Below are 15,806 nucleotides of genomic sequence, written 5' to 3' on the forward strand. Positions count from 1 at the left end.
TCTCGGGATTGCTTCCCCGAGTCTCCTGATGACTTCTATCTGTCTCTTATACACATCTAGATGTGTATAAGAGACAGGGGCTATATATTGCATTTATGGAACAAAGTCACTCATTACCTACTGATTACCGAGTGCTTTACTGACACTCAATCAGTCATCAGTGTGAGTATATATAGAATTGATATTGAACCCCAGTGACACTGACACACACTTACATCCACGGTCAGGAAGATGTGCCAGGTGCGCGGGAATTTTTATCATCATTGCATCAATTTGCGCCGTGCGCCGTAATATGCCGGTAAAAAAGTGCACCGTGCGCCAGCCTGCGCCGTGCTACTAGAGTTGTTTAAAGATGAATGCGCGGCAACGCTATCACACACGAACAAATATCTGCATCACGTTGACTAGATTTCTAACGTGTTAACTCAGGTTCTAAGAGTCGGCAATGTTCTCAATAATTATTCAAAGATCACAATTCGGTTGGAAATTAATTACAAAACTAAATTGTAGTAGGCGACAATCCACATGGCTTGAGATTGGCTCCTTTTAACGAAGGACTTACTTACTTGGTTAAGATACAACGCAGCACCAACGAAGGTATTAGCGCCCGACGAAGGACTGACTTTGGCAAATAGTACAAACCCGAATGTCAATGTCAGGAATACGATGCGTTCCCGACATCCTCCCGGCTGGAGAAATGGGTTTGTGCGGTGCAAACCCATTGAAAACAAAAATACATGCACTGCATTTTTTTTAAATTGTCAGTTCTCATTTTTCGCAACTTTGAAGGTTAATTATATAGACTAACAACAAATATTAATAAAATATGAATAGCTTCAAGAGACTCATACGTCTCAGACAAATTTACGGCCGGACTCTGTACCTGAAATATCTCCCAAAGTACTGAACATAGCTTGATGAAACTTGGTTCACATATTCATTATGGCCTAAGGGTACGCACACAGTGAAAGCAGGTTGACAGCGTGCTGGTTACCTGCTCAGGCTGGCGCCTGAAACCGTAGAATACAGAAGCCTATCTGTACAGGTTTTCACTGTGAACAGTTACATGATTATCCTATGTTCATTCTTGAGGCAGGTTGAAGCAGGTTGCCCGCGCGGGCAAACCTGCTTTCACTGTGTGCGTGCCCTAATGGTGATGTCAAGCGCGTGACAATTCTTTTTAATATCGCCTACATTTGTGAGTTCTATGACGAAACGTGCCGAAATTAGCAGTGTACCTGATATTTCTTCTCAAATACTGAACAGATCTGAACGAAACTTCGCATATAGAAATCTAACCTCCCAACGGTGTGATGTTTAGCTCGAGACAATCTTTTTACGTTTTGCCTTCGTTGGCGAGTATTTTTCTCTTTTCCCTCATTCGTGATTTAAAAAGTAAATTTGTTTAAATTCGCAGTGTACCAGAGATTTCTTCTAAAATACTGAACAGATTTGAACGAAACTTTGCATAGAGAAACCTAACTTCCCAACGGTGATGTTTAGCTCGTGACAATTTTGTCAATTTTGCCTTCGTTTGCGAGTTATACGGCTTTATGTATATGGCTCTTGGTCAATGCAAGTTCAAAAATCGGCCTGAGAAATGCTGGTCGTTTCTCCGTATAACTCGCAAATGAAGGTAAAATCGAAAAAATTGTCACAAGCTAAACATCACCGTTGGGATTGGGAAGCTAGGTTTCCATATGCAAAGTTTCGTTCAAATCTGTTCAGTATTTTAGAAGAAATCTCTGGTACACTGCGAATTTAAACACAATTTTGCGTAAAAAATTGTCACGAGCTAAACATCACACCGTTGGGAGGTTAGGTTTCTACATGCAAAGTTTCATTAAAATCTGTTCAGTATTTTAGAAGAAATGGCTGGTACACAGGTCTCGGACAAATTTACAGCCGGACTGGCAGCCGGTCTCGCGGCCAAAAGGTTTTCTTAGTGTTTTTATGAGTTTTTCTAGGTTTTATGTGTTTTTAATGGAACCTGTTCCTAACTGGACCTAACCTGCAAGGTTTTCGTTGAGTGGCTAGGTTTTTTCTATGTTTTTAGTCCGGCGGCCGCGAGACCGGCCGTAAATTTGTCCTAGACGTAGTGGTACGCTGCAAATTTCGGTACGTTAAAATAATTGTCACGAGCTTGACATCACCGTTAGGCCATAATGAATATGCGTACCAAGTTTCATTGAACTACGTTCAGTACTATTGGAGAAATTTCAGGCAGAGTCCAGCCGCGAAACCGGCCGCAAGTACGGCCGTAAATTTGTCCGAGACGTTATCACATGACGATGAAGCAGCATTGCGTAAAAGTATCTAAGGACGATGTTGGAAATTTCTGATGACAGTTACGTTACGATGACAGTTACGTGACATATTTTATTTACAAAAGATTTCGCACTCAAAACTATTTTCCCATTAATTACAATGATGAAATTATTTCTGACTCCTTTCATTAACCGTAGAATCTCTAATAACCCTATCAGCGCAATAATAGTATATATAGAACGAGCAAAATCTATCATTTAACACTAATATTTGTTTACTTCATATGTCCAATTTCTGAGGACATGGTTATTCACCACTTGCCTCACGTCCGGACTGAATATTGCCTCACGTCCGGACCGGATGGTCTACGGTAGGTAAAAAACACAAACGATGTTCACCAGTTCGTATAAGAAATTTGTAGAAAATTTCTTTGTAAATAAATTTCTAGATTTTTGCTTTCACAAAATTTCCATATCAAGGAAAATCATAGATTATTTATGGATAATTAAATGCATATTACTTATTAAGTATTATACATTTTCTGTCTCTTGTCCCTTGACAAAATGTATGTGCGCGCTACGCCAATGCTTGCGCGCGCTGCGCCAATGCTTGTACGCGCTGCGCCAACGCTTGCGCGTGCAAGCAGGGATGGCCAGAAGTTGCACCAACTGTGCGCCGCAATAGCTTGAAAAAAGTCAAAATGCGCGGGAAAATTCACTGAAAACATACATAATCCTGAGTGTGGTACAGTGTCGGAATATACCAAGTTTACCCTAGGCCAGTAAAGTATCTTAGATACCAGAATTATCATACATAAGAAATCTGTTAAAATATTGAGTAAATGAGGAAATTAAAAATGAACTGATTCTAAAAAATCACTGGTTTGCCACTACGCGCTGCCAGCCTTATTAAATAAAATTATTTAATTATAAATTAAACTAAACCACATATTTCAAGCAAGATTGAAACCATGTTGTTATTATTGTATGTTAACTGAATCCTACAAATCATGGTTTTGACAAGTATAGTATATTGTATTTAGTAACAGATTAGTTGAAGTATATATCTGTATACATAAAGGCTGAGTGGAAAATTGGGTAGCTTAATAGCTGCCATCCATGAATCATATGCAAGTCCCTGTGAATTTGGTTAATTTTACCTGTTCATAACTTCATATGGCCTTCTTCACATTTTTTCAGTACAGCAATCCCTTGATTAACGCGGTTAATAAATCCCCGAGTTTTACCGTGTTAACCAAAACCGCGCTAATCAAACTTAAGAATATATGGGAATAATTATAATGAATCCCCAAAAATAGCAAAGTTACATAATAATTTTTTTCCCACTAAAATTCTTAATATTTTTTCTAAATAATAAATAATTTTTTTTCTAAATTTCAAGCTTAGTCACCAAAGTGATATTTTTACGTTTAAGCGTTCCCTTTTTGTCCATAATTATGACGGTAATTTATCAAGAAAAATTTTGTAGTTTGATAAAAATGAGCAGTAGATATGGCAGCGATCTGGACCAGTTGAAGGCTAACGAGTAACTAGAGCACCGGCATGGCGCACTTACCGGCAAATGTTGCCGAACTCGACCATTCGAGTTATGAACGAGACAAGGCGCAGTTAAACCGACTCTGTAGTCAGCAGGAGTGCCTACAGAACGGGACCTTATTTAAAGAATTATTGGCTAACAACATAAGATCTAATAAGCAAAAAGTAACACTTTTGTTACGAACGTAACACCTCTGGCTAGAGGCGGGAAAATGATGCGTTGTGAAAAAAAAAGTCGCGCTAATCAAAACTGGCACCGCGTAGATTAAGGGTAGGTCGCAATTTTTTTTTCCGCGTTAATCAAAACCGCGGTATTCAAAACCGTGCTAATCAAGGGATTGCTGTACTGCATAATTAAAGTGCATATTTTCATGTTATTTTCAAGAATTCACCAACAAAAAGATTGTTTTTACCTACAATTTTAGGAAATTTTTGCCTAATATTCCAAATATGTCTCTGCAGTAGGCCAGGGGCCGCTCCTGTTTCCTTAACAGTAGTCACTCTGAAATATCTGCAGAATTTATGGAATTGTAGGTAAAATTGATTGTTTGAGTCCCAGATCTGATTCCCTAATAGTGTCAGCAAACATTTTTTTCTTATTATTAATTTTCAAAAAATAAATTGCATAAGAACCTTAGAAACATTTTCATTTCTGGCCTCATTCATAGATAGCTTCAGCCTAATTTTCAACTTTGAAGTGCCAGTTTTTGATTTTTGTTTTAAAGCCAAAAATTGAATTTTTATGCTAATTTTAGAGCTTGAAAATATTTTCAATGTGAATTACTGTCAAATGGGGTAGTAAGGGATGGGCCGCACAGGCAGGTAAATTGGGACAGTTGTCCCACATTTTGTAGAAATGTAGTAGCAGCTAAACTAATCAAGACATTGCAAAACTAAAAATAGTGGCGTATAGTTCAACAATTTTGCTATCTATGTAGCATAAAAAAAGTTAAGAAATCATACATTACTAGATCTAAAAAATCCCTGAAAAAATTGTAAAAAGCAAGATTTTGGAAACAAACCTCTGCTAAGGTCTGTGGCAAAAAATTCACCATATAAAAAATACATATTTTACTTGCTTAAAAGTTGCAAACAGGTGGTGGCTTAAAAACATGATTAATAGATTTGCATATCTCATTCCAAAAAAATGGGGGCAATTTCCATGAGACACGGTAATAAGGGACAACCCCCTGTGGTAATCAGGGACATTCCTAAAAAGGCATTTCTAGTAGAACCTTGATTAGCAAAAGCTCCAGTCAACAAAAAACTCAATTGACAACAAATAATTTTGATCATATTTATCTTGCTCAGCAAAAAAATTTCACTTAACAAAAAATTAATGCATCATCGGACATCACAAAATTGTGCAGGGAATGTCATAGATGGAATTGTGCACTGGGCAACATGAAATGAAAAGTAATTAACCTAAACTATGATTTATTTCTCCAAAAAATATGATGATTATCACTAGAATATTCCTTTCTGTTTCAGGTACCTATATTTTTTGTTTTTTTTACAATTTTTTTTGTTATCGTGAATTCACTTCACCCAGTTAAAATGGTGTGAAATTTACAACACATTTACATTTACAACAACCTTGTCCACCACAAGCTTCATATCAGCAGCCATATAGCACTTTTCTGTATCTGTAAGCTTACATCATCATGTAAGCTTATATATGGCTGCTGCAGCAGCTATATGACTGCTGATATGAAGCTTGTGGTGGACAAGGTTGTTGTAAATGCTCAATAGCATGTCCATGGATATGGTAATATCACATCAATATACAGTAATGGATATGGTAATATCATCTCAATAAAGGAAAAACAAGTAAAAATTGCAGAAAATGTCATTTAATCTACATCTACATCATCTATAGAGGAAAAGGAGGACTTCAGATTACTGTTAGTGATAGACATGTACACTCTGCATGCTTCAAACATTTAAAATTAAGCTTTATTTCTAGTGTCCCTGATTATCCAGTTTCCAGGTGTAATTTGGGACGCTTTTATTTTGCATCTGGCACCTTACAAATAACATACCTTCAACCGGGGCTACTCAGGACAGTTTTGAGCGTTTTTTTATTAATAACTTCTTATGATGAAACATTTCATAAACAAATTTAGGCTCATTTTATAGCTCTTTGCGAGCGCTATCCAATGGCATTATCAAAAAAATTCCATATGCTCTTCCTAAGGTTCCAGAAGCAAAAAAAAAAAAAAGTCCTTAGTAGCCCCATCAAACGGGGCTACTCAGGACTCAGGACAAGGACTACTGGCAATAAAACTTCATTTTAGAATATTTGAAGCATGCAGAGTGTGCTCATCCATTACTAACAGTACTCTGAAGTTCTCCTCTTTCATTGTAGATGATGTAGAGGTAGAATAAATGACATTTTCAGTGATTTTTACTTGTTTTTTCTTTATTGATGATATTACCAAAAACATTAATTACCTCCAACTGGGGTGACTTCCACTGCATTTTTGATTTTGTTTTGCAAACAAAAACGGGGTCTTAAATGCCGGGGTCATAAACGCCAAGGTCGTAAACAAGGTCATAAATGCCAGAGTGACTTTGGCCATCGTTTATGACCCTGCTTTTGTTTGCAAAACAAAATCAAAAACCCAGCCCAAGTCACCCCAGTTGATGGTACCATATTATTGATGGGATATTAATGTATTATTGATGTAATATTACCATATCCATGAACATGCCATTGAGTATTTACAACAACCTTGTTCACTGCAAGCTTCATATCAGCAGCCTTAAAGCATTTTTTTGGTATCTGTAAGCTCACAGGACGGCTTGTAATTTCACACCATTTTAATTGGGTTGAGTGAATTGTAAAAAAAACTCCTTACTCACTGCAGTGAGTGACAGAGCGCATTTTCTCATACACAGACAATGCATGGCGGACAAACAGACATGGCAAGCACAATAGTGCTCGTTTATGCGCCATTTTAATTAGGTTAAGTGAATTTACTATTAAAAAAAGATCCTGAAAAACATACCTGAAACAGAAAGGAATGTTGTAGTGACAACCATCATATATTTTGGAGAAATAAATCATAGTTTAGGTCAATTACTTTTCATTCTATGATGCCCGGAGCACAATTATATATATAGCATTCTATGAACAATTTTGTGACGACCGATGATGCACTAATTTTTCGAAAAGTGAAAATTTTTTCGTTAGCGAGGTAAATGTAATCAAAATTCTTTGTTTTTAATCCATTTTCTTCTTAACTGGACCCTTTGCTTACTGAGGTTCTACTGTAAATGCGTTTTTGGGGGTGCCCCCAGTAGCCCCGCCATGCGGAAATGACTGCCATTTTTTTTGGAATGATATAGGACAATTCCGTCAATTACGTTTTCAAGCCGACACCTGGGTGCATCTTTTACGTAAGTAAAAAAATTTTTTAATATGGTGAATATTTTTTTGGCTACAGACCTTAGCAAAAGTAACTTTTCAAAATAGCGTTTTTCACCATTTTTTTCAGGAATTTTTCAAAGCTAGTAAATGTAGTATTTTTCAACTTCCTTTATACTACATAGATAGGAAAAATGTTGACATTTACGCCACTATATTTAGTTTTGCAATATTCCAATTACGGTAGTTTTGCTACTATAACAGTTTTACGCCGTGTCGGAGGACTGTCCCGAGTAGCCCCTCCCGTCCCGAGTAGCCCCGGTTGACTATTTTTGACTAGCCCGAGTAGCCCCGGTTAACTATAAAATGAGCTCAAACTTGTTTGTGAAATGCTTCATGGTAAGAAGTTATTAACCTAAAACGCTCACAACTGTCCCTTATTACCATGTTTGATGGTAATGTATAGAACAGAAAAATTAGTTTTTAGTACATAATGAAAAATGGATATGATAATATCATCAATAAATTTAAAACAAATACAAATCACTGAAAATGTTGTTTATTCTACATCATCTAGAAATTAAGAGGATTTCAGAGTACTCATAGTAATGGATGAGTACACTCTGCATGCTTCAAATGTTTTAAAATTAAATTCTATTTCAAGTGTCTCAAATTACCCCATTCCCAGGGGTAATTTATGATGCTTTTTTTTTGCTTCTGGCATGTTACAAATAGCATATGGAAATTTGTTTGGGAAGCCATACAATAGCCCTGGCAAAGACCTTTGAAATGAGCCTAAATTAATTTATGAAATTTCTGCATGGTAAGGAGTTGTGAACAAGAAATAAAACAATTGTCCCATATAACCCTGTTTGATGGTACCTATTGAACTTTGAAATTAGGAAGTGGATACCATGTAAAGTAAATGATTTCTTTAAATATAAGGATACTGACTTTGAAGGGAGTCCCCTTGGTTCAAAATATTGGCATCTTTCCAAGCTTCTGATCAAGCTTTCTAAACTTTCATTCATTATTCCTGTGTAATTGCTTGTCTGATCACAATCAACTGATTGAAATCATATAAATTATTATTGGCACTCTGTCTCAATTGTTATCTATCTCCTACATCAATTTTTTCAGTCCTACAATAATTTATCAAGTATTTTGTATAGATATAATTATTGACTGGATGTATATCTTAAAGCTTGATCTATTAAATTTTACTTTTTGATGAATTATTTTGATGTGTACTGGTAGTGTCTTTCATCCCTTCTCAGAATTTATTTGTATTACTTCTAATATGCCTTTCTCTATTTTCAGTTAAATTCAAAGCAAGTGAGTATGCTTTAGTTTTTTCAACTTCATGGAGCTAGGTATTTTAGTGCTGTCCTCCCAGAAAAAGCTACTAAGTTTCCTCCTTATAACATTGGAAAAAATTGTCAATAACTTACATTTTATCCAATTAAGAACCTTGAATTCTCAATCTGGCCAAAAATTTATACATATTTTAATGGTATTATACTCTAGACTATATCAAAAGTATCATTGATTTATTTATTGGTTATGAGGAATTCAAAAGACTGAGAATGAGGTTTGTAAGAGGACAACACTAAATACTTGCAACGTCTTGCATGCAAATGGAAGTGCTAATCAACATTTTCATTGACAAATTTGAGTTGCCATCCTATGGCAGAAAGTGGGATCAAAGTCATGGATAAGGTATATTATTTCTATTTGAGATTAAAACCTTGCCACTGTCACTCATCACAGTGAGGTTACATTGAAGGGAATGCTGCAGCAAATCTGTTGTCTTCTCTACCTGCCGTATAATGTGCACGGTGTTGATCTGTTTGCTCCTTGGCATGCACTCTCCATGACACTTGGTCTCTTTTCAATTATTCTTTCTTCTTAACTTTCTGCTTTTTGGGGGAAAGTCATCCTGGTTTTTTACCCATTTGGTGAGCTGCAACTTAGAAATTAGGCCAAATTGTTTGAATTTTTTTAATTTTAAGTGTTAAAATGTCTTAATTTGCATGAAAAAAGTTCATTTCATTACTATTACTTAATTGTTTCCCAGTGATTGATGAATTGAATTTGAATTTTTATTCTGCCTCTTATGTTAAAAACTTTCTTCTGAGAGCAGTTGTTTATAAACCTGCAATAAAATCAAACGTATATTGCTGGTTTATTGAGAATAGGATTATGGTTATTTTTATCATGCCTAACACAACTCCAACTGTTAATTGTGCACAGATATTTATTTACCTCTAAATAAAGGTTCTAAACATAGGTATTTCTCCTTTAAACAATTCTCTATTTTAATCTCAATGTTACATGTTATATTTATATGGATTTTTCACTAAAATATTTACCAGTATTTAAAACATAAATTTTATTATTGTACTGATATTCAAAAGAATTAATCATGGAATTTATTGTACCTGGTAAGCTGGAAATGTGATGTCTACCTATAAAATTAAAAGTAATAATAAAAAGGAAGTGTTAGATACATGAGCCTAATTATGATTATAACTAGGCAGAGAGGACATTTTATATCTTAATAGAAGTATTAATTAGTAGTCTTAACCTATACTGGAACATACTTTAATGTACATATTTTTTATGACCTACAATGTTGTTCACTTTCTTTCATAATGCTGTCCAAGGGCCTGCAAGTTATTTTTTCAAAGTCTATAGCATCAGATCTCTGGGGTGTACTAATGTTTAGAGTTCAAAGTCATTTCCTTGGGATCTCTGCTGATTCAAAGATCTATGGTATATATGGTCTTTTCAACATTACAGGGAATGAAATAACATGGAATGTGTAATAATGTCCACTAACTTGTCCATTGTTGCTCATGCTGGCTGAGTCATAGCTCCCTCATTTTAGGGAAATATTTATACTGTGTTAACATGTTATTTGAATCTGAAATTTATTTTTTTGTGTGTATGAGATGCATTGCAACATCAGTTTTGGATTTATTCAATAAAAATTGATATTAAATAAATTTATTTGCATAGGTGATTTTGAAATCTTGCTAGTTATCACTCCCAAGGTAACCAACCAGTTGGCAATTTCTAGGTTCTTCAAAAGTTGGTATGACCTCTAATAAATCATCATGAAGCAAACATTTGTCAAGCAAATTATGTATTAAATTATAAATATTAATAGAAGGTTTTTTCATTTAAATAGAGATTAATCAAGCCTAGCATCAATTTGTTATTACTGCCACAGCCAGTGCAAGACAACCATTCTCCTACTATTTCTAATACTCATGTTTTGACTTATTTGTTGTATGCTGTGCAGACATTCAGGCCACGCAAGAAGCTGCCACCAGGCACTCTAAAGTACAGCCTACACAAGCAGGCACAAGCCTCCCTCAACTCTGGCATCAACCTGCGCAAGGTTGTCAAGCTCCCGCCCAATGAAGACCTCAATGACTGGATTGCAGTGCATGGTTTGTCACTGTTCACATTTCTAGTACATTGATTTAGAATTCAACTAATTTTGGTTGTGTTTTTAAAGTTATAAATGTAATAGTTTCACTTTTGAAAGCAGATGCTAGCATAGAGTTTTTCCTCCCATAGACCAACTGAAATTAGTTTCACTGAATATTGAGGAAATGTTACCAATCAATTTAATAATTGTGTTTTGTTAGGGGGTTATTGATCCAGATTGGTATAGAGAGACATTAATAGGATCTCACTTTCATAACCTTAGGTTGAAAAGGCAATCAAATTGCAATCTGAATGCCTGGTTCCAAAATGCTACTCTTAGTTTTCTGTGCAGTTGTTGATTTCTTCAACCGTGTCAACTTGATCTATGGGACAATTTGCGACTACTGCACACCAACGTCTTGCCCCACAATGAGCGGTGGGCCGAAGTTTGAGTATTTATGGGTGGACGGCAAATCTTACAAGAAGCCCACTGCCCTGCCTGCTCCTCAGTACATCAGCCTCCTCATGGACTGGGTTGAAGCACAAATAAACGATGAAAAAGTATTCCCTGTGACTGTTGGTTAGTTTCTACTGTGGATTGCTGCTTATACATCAAGCATTGTGGTGTAGTTTTGGTTGATGTGATTTCTAGTTAGTATAGTTTTAGTTCTAGCGGCAATGTATTATCACAGTTCTTGTTAGTATAGTTTTAGTTTTTTGGTCTTATTATCATAGTTTTATCAAGTATAATACTGAATTTTTACATTCTAGTTAGGATAATGCATATTATCTGCATAGTTATCATTACATTGATAATGTGCTGTAGGTGCCTCTCACATTCAAGAAATATCTTAGATCTCATTGTAAAGTGGCTTCAAATGTTCATTACTGTATTGTAATACAAGTGCTGATTATAATAAGCATGTTTAGGTACGGCTTCTTTATGAGCTATGCTGAGGCAAGTCACATGCTGCTAAGAATTTGCATTTTCCAACCTTTATTTCCACTGATTTCTGACTCTTTTTAGTATTTAAAAGCTGACCACTAAAAATATTCTGTAGGAGTTATAAATTGGCTTCTCAAAATTGATAGTGTCGTTCGTATAGTGGTAGGTTCAATGTTCATTTAAATAACGGTCCCAGTAAAATACTTTATTGCACAAAACTTAACATTTACATTAAAAGTTTCCTTCACACTAAAGACTGTAACACGGCAAATAGACACCTAGTAGCTTCGCTCTGAGAGACTAGCTTTACACACCACCAGAAGCTGCGTGCACGACCGCGTTCCAACTGCTGCCTTTTCCTATCCGCAATTTCCCAGCACAGTTTCAGTACTCTCTAAAATATTCTTACAATTTTACAATTCAAACCTCCTAACACTTATTCTAACTTGACAACACATTGATTAACTAAAAGCCTATACCTAACGATAAAATAGCATTCAATATAAGACCTCTACAATAGTTGCCATTGAAGTTGGAACATTGCCGTTGAAATATTATAAAGAAAATGCTTTATTTGATAAATAATCATGTTTATAATCTTTGCAGGTAGAAGTGTTTTTTCAAGTTATAATTGATTTCACATTTGTATTCTCCTTTACTAACGCCAGCAAACAGAACTGTGCCTCATAACTGCTGACACAGAAATTGGAAACATAAACTTTCTTGCAGATGTGCCATTCCCTAAAAGTTTCATGTCGCTCTGCAAGAAAATCCTGAGTCGTCTTTTCCGGGTGTTTGTGCACGTCTACATCCACCACTTCGACAGGGTCGTGGCCATCGGCGCCGTGAGTAAATTGAGCGTGACTGGGGCCTAACTGGGCCCTAACTTGAACTTGTTTCTGACCTAACCGTGTTCTGTTTGGGTCCACTGCGTTTTCTATATGGGTCCAAACTTTTCTGTAGGGGTCCTAACTGTGTTCTGTATGGATGCTGTGTTCTGTATGGGTCCTAACTGTGTTCGGTATGGGTCCTGTGTTCTGTATGGGTCCTGTGTTATGTATGGGTCCTGTGTTATGTATAGGTCCTGTGTTATGTATAGGTCCTGTGTTCTGTATGGGTCCTGTGTTCTGTATGGGTTCTGTGTTCTGTATGGATCCTAACTGTGTTCTGTATGGATCCTAACTGTGTTCTGTATGGGTCCTAACTGTGTTCTGTATGGGTCTAACTGTGTTCTGTATGGGTCCTGTGTTCTGTATGGGTCCTGTGTTCTGTATGGGTCCTGTGTTCTGTATGGATCCTGTGTTCTGTATGTGTCCTGTGTTCTGTTTGGGTCCTGTGTTCTGTATGGGTCCTGTGTTCTGTATGAGTCCTGTGTTCTGTATGCGTCCTGTGTGCTGTATGGGTCCGAAGTGTGTTCTATATGGATCCTAACTGGTCCAAACTCACTCCTAACTAGGTCCTGTCAGAGTCCTAAGTTTGCTCTATCTGAGGCCTAACTTCTTATCAGGGTCCTAAGTGTGTTCCATTTTGGTCACAACTCGTGTGATGACTAGTCATAGTTCAAAGGTGCGTAAGGTGCACATGGTTCTTTGTTTGGTGTGTAATGTGTGCGTCATTGTGTGTACGTATTGTTGGTTAGCAAATATTTGCAATAAATTGGATCATGAATGGTATTGCTGGATTGTTGGTCAAAATTAGAAAGTTGGTACGAAAGGAATGATGAGATTATGACGAGATTATTTTGGCAGAAAAAAACTGTATTATGCAGTATAAATAATTGTGATAAATACAATAATATGTTGTAAACATAATGTATTTGTAATGCGGCCATTTCTATGTGGTGCAGGAAACGCTGCTTCAAGCACTGCTAGTATTTAATCTCCATGCATTATTCTAATGATACACTAAATATGAGGTCGATGCCAGTATGTTGACGTTTGTTTTGCGTGCAGGAGGCGCACGTCAACACCTGCTACAAGCACTTCTACTACTTCATCTCAGAGTTCCAGCTCGTGCCGCCCAAGGAGCTCGAGCCCCTCAGCGACATGACGGCCAGGGTGTGCCATGAGAGCGAGCCTGACTTCGAGTGACGTGTGGCGTGACGTGAGCCTGACTTCGAGTGACGTGTGGCGTGACGTGAGCCTGAGTACTAGTGACGTGTGACGGCCTGGCGTGACGTGAGCCTGGGTACTAGTGACGTGTGACGGCCTGGCGTAACGTGAGCCTGAGTACTAGTGACGTGTGACGGCCTGGCGTGACGTGAGCCTGAGTACTAGTGACGTGTGACGGGCTGGTGTGACGTGAGCCTGGGTACTAGTTGTGAGTGAGTGTCATGTCGTGTGTAACGTTAGCAAATTATGTTAACCAGTCCATGTTTCATCGAATCTGTATCTTAAAAATATGAACAAGTCTGTTGGGCCTCCACGTTGGCTTCTTCGAGTGTTGCGCTAGACGCTGCCGTGTTGTGCCGCCACCTACAGTAGAGGTAGCGATGGTGGACAATGAGTCAAATATTCAACTGACGCCCTGAAGGTACAGCTTCAACTTATACCGTGAATTTATGGCTTCTACTTGCACCCTGAAGTTATACCTTCAACTTGCAGCCTGAAGTTGCACCCCAACTTACATCCTGAAGTCATACTCCAAAATTAAACTTACACCCTTTATTTACACTTCCAACTTACATCTTCGAATTCACACCCCAATTTGAAATTATACGCTGAAGTTACACCCCAACTTAGACCTCCAACTTGGACCCTAGATTCGTCCTTAGAAGTTATAGCCTAGACGTTGACAATGAAGATCTTTTATAGTATTTATATGATTTTTCCTAGCTTTTGGTTCTAAAAAGTATTACGATGAATTATTTCTAATTCTTATGAATATTATATAATAGAATAATGACTACTGATGTGTTCATAGCATTCATAGTATCTCATGCGTTTTGTTATTGGTGTTGACCTCTTAATAGAAGAGTGACCTGCTGTGTGCACTTGATTCGAGCTTTTATTAAACTGATTAATTTTAATTTAATATTAATGTAAAGTCTTCTTGGTTTTATTATGAATCGTGCGTTCTAATTCTAGTTCGACTGGTATTGCTTTGCCACTTCCCTACGCGACATTCCGATGGCCAAGGTCTGTGTCCTGGCGTTGTAGTTGTAGTTAAATATGTTTTATTTTAGCGTGAACAAATCTTGACGTACTTTGTACAATATATGTGTACGTCAGTACGTTATATAGACGCTGTTACGTACTCTAAGCGTTGTAATCACGCTGTGACACTTATGTGTTCAGTTCTTGAACGTTAAAAACCATGTTCAGAGATAGCCGTCTATCTTCAGAGTCGTTAACCTCTGTTTATTATTATGTGTTCAACAAGCATACGCTTTTAATGCAGTTCAAAAAGTTCGTAAAAATCAGCCTTCGCTCGTGTGTTGCGATTTTCGTAGTCTTCGTTACAAATCCGTCGTATTTTAGTGTGCAATGTTCGCATTGTTTGTACACACGAAACTTGTTTAATGACGCTATAAAGAATCTCTTAAGTTTTATCGTACATTATATTTGTCCCATTTTAATGTCAGATTAATATAATATATTTTGGTGTCATTAGAATCGTGTAGAAAAAGTTGCTCTGCAGGTCATGAAAATGTGAAATTTTAAATGAAGCTGCAAGCTGTCATATGTTTACGCTGAAATATAAATCATAGTCGCGTTGCCTGTGGCCGCTGATTGCTCAGCTTTAGGCGCGACTCCTGTGCAAGGCAATGTTCTGCTAATTAATTTCTTGTTACCTTAAACTTCATCTTTTCAGGATTGTTAATGTTTAGTTATTGGTCGTTCTTTTTCATTGATATTTTTCAACGCGAATAAAATTTGTAATCACTAACTAATGTTGAACATCGTGTTTTATTTTGGTAACTTATACAAGCGTTCAAATTTTCTCCCAAATCGGCCTCGTAAGGATGACGTCGCGGCACCTAATTGCGAGATGCATTGTGGGATGCAGGCCATGTTTGTTGCATGGTCTAGCTTTCTCCTACGTGTTCAATGTACTGCGCTTGTCTCTTTTTAAAATTTTGCTTGAAGATAGGACGCTACTGCGCTGTTGGATGTACCAGTCGTTTTCACGACTATTTAAACAGAAAACTTGACAATGGAATGCGTTTCTTCTGTTTACCAGCCGTGAAGGAAGTCCAAAGCAGCGAAGTTCTCGACGTTAGCACAAG

The 15,806-nt window shown here is 37.0% G+C and overlaps 1 protein-coding gene across 2 annotated transcripts in view; it reads left to right on the forward strand.

Moving 5' to 3' along the window:
• LOC108670696 (MOB kinase activator-like 3) overlaps positions 1-15,467 on the forward strand; it is a 17,539-nt gene extending 2,072 nt beyond the window's left edge. The window contains exons 2-6 of one of the 2 annotated variants that reach the window (XM_018158183.2): positions 8,515-8,529; positions 10,502-10,652; positions 10,985-11,212; positions 12,308-12,423; positions 13,531-15,467. In XM_018158183.2, the coding sequence (XP_018013672.1) occupies positions 8,515-8,529; positions 10,502-10,652; positions 10,985-11,212; positions 12,308-12,423; positions 13,531-13,668 (648 nt within the window). In that variant the 3' untranslated portion in view covers positions 13,669-15,467. The remainder of the gene's footprint in view (positions 1-8,514; positions 8,530-10,501; positions 10,653-10,984; positions 11,213-12,307; positions 12,424-13,530) is intronic. The other variant, XM_018158184.2, reaches the window with a different exon arrangement.
• The last annotated feature ends 339 nt before the right edge of the window (positions 15,468-15,806 follow it).

The sequence above is a fragment of the Hyalella azteca genome, unplaced genomic scaffold (assembly GCF_000764305.2).
Source record: "Hyalella azteca isolate HAZT.00-mixed unplaced genomic scaffold, Hazt_2.0.2 contig11084, whole genome shotgun sequence".
Lineage (NCBI taxonomy): Eukaryota > Metazoa > Arthropoda > Malacostraca > Amphipoda > Hyalellidae > Hyalella > Hyalella azteca.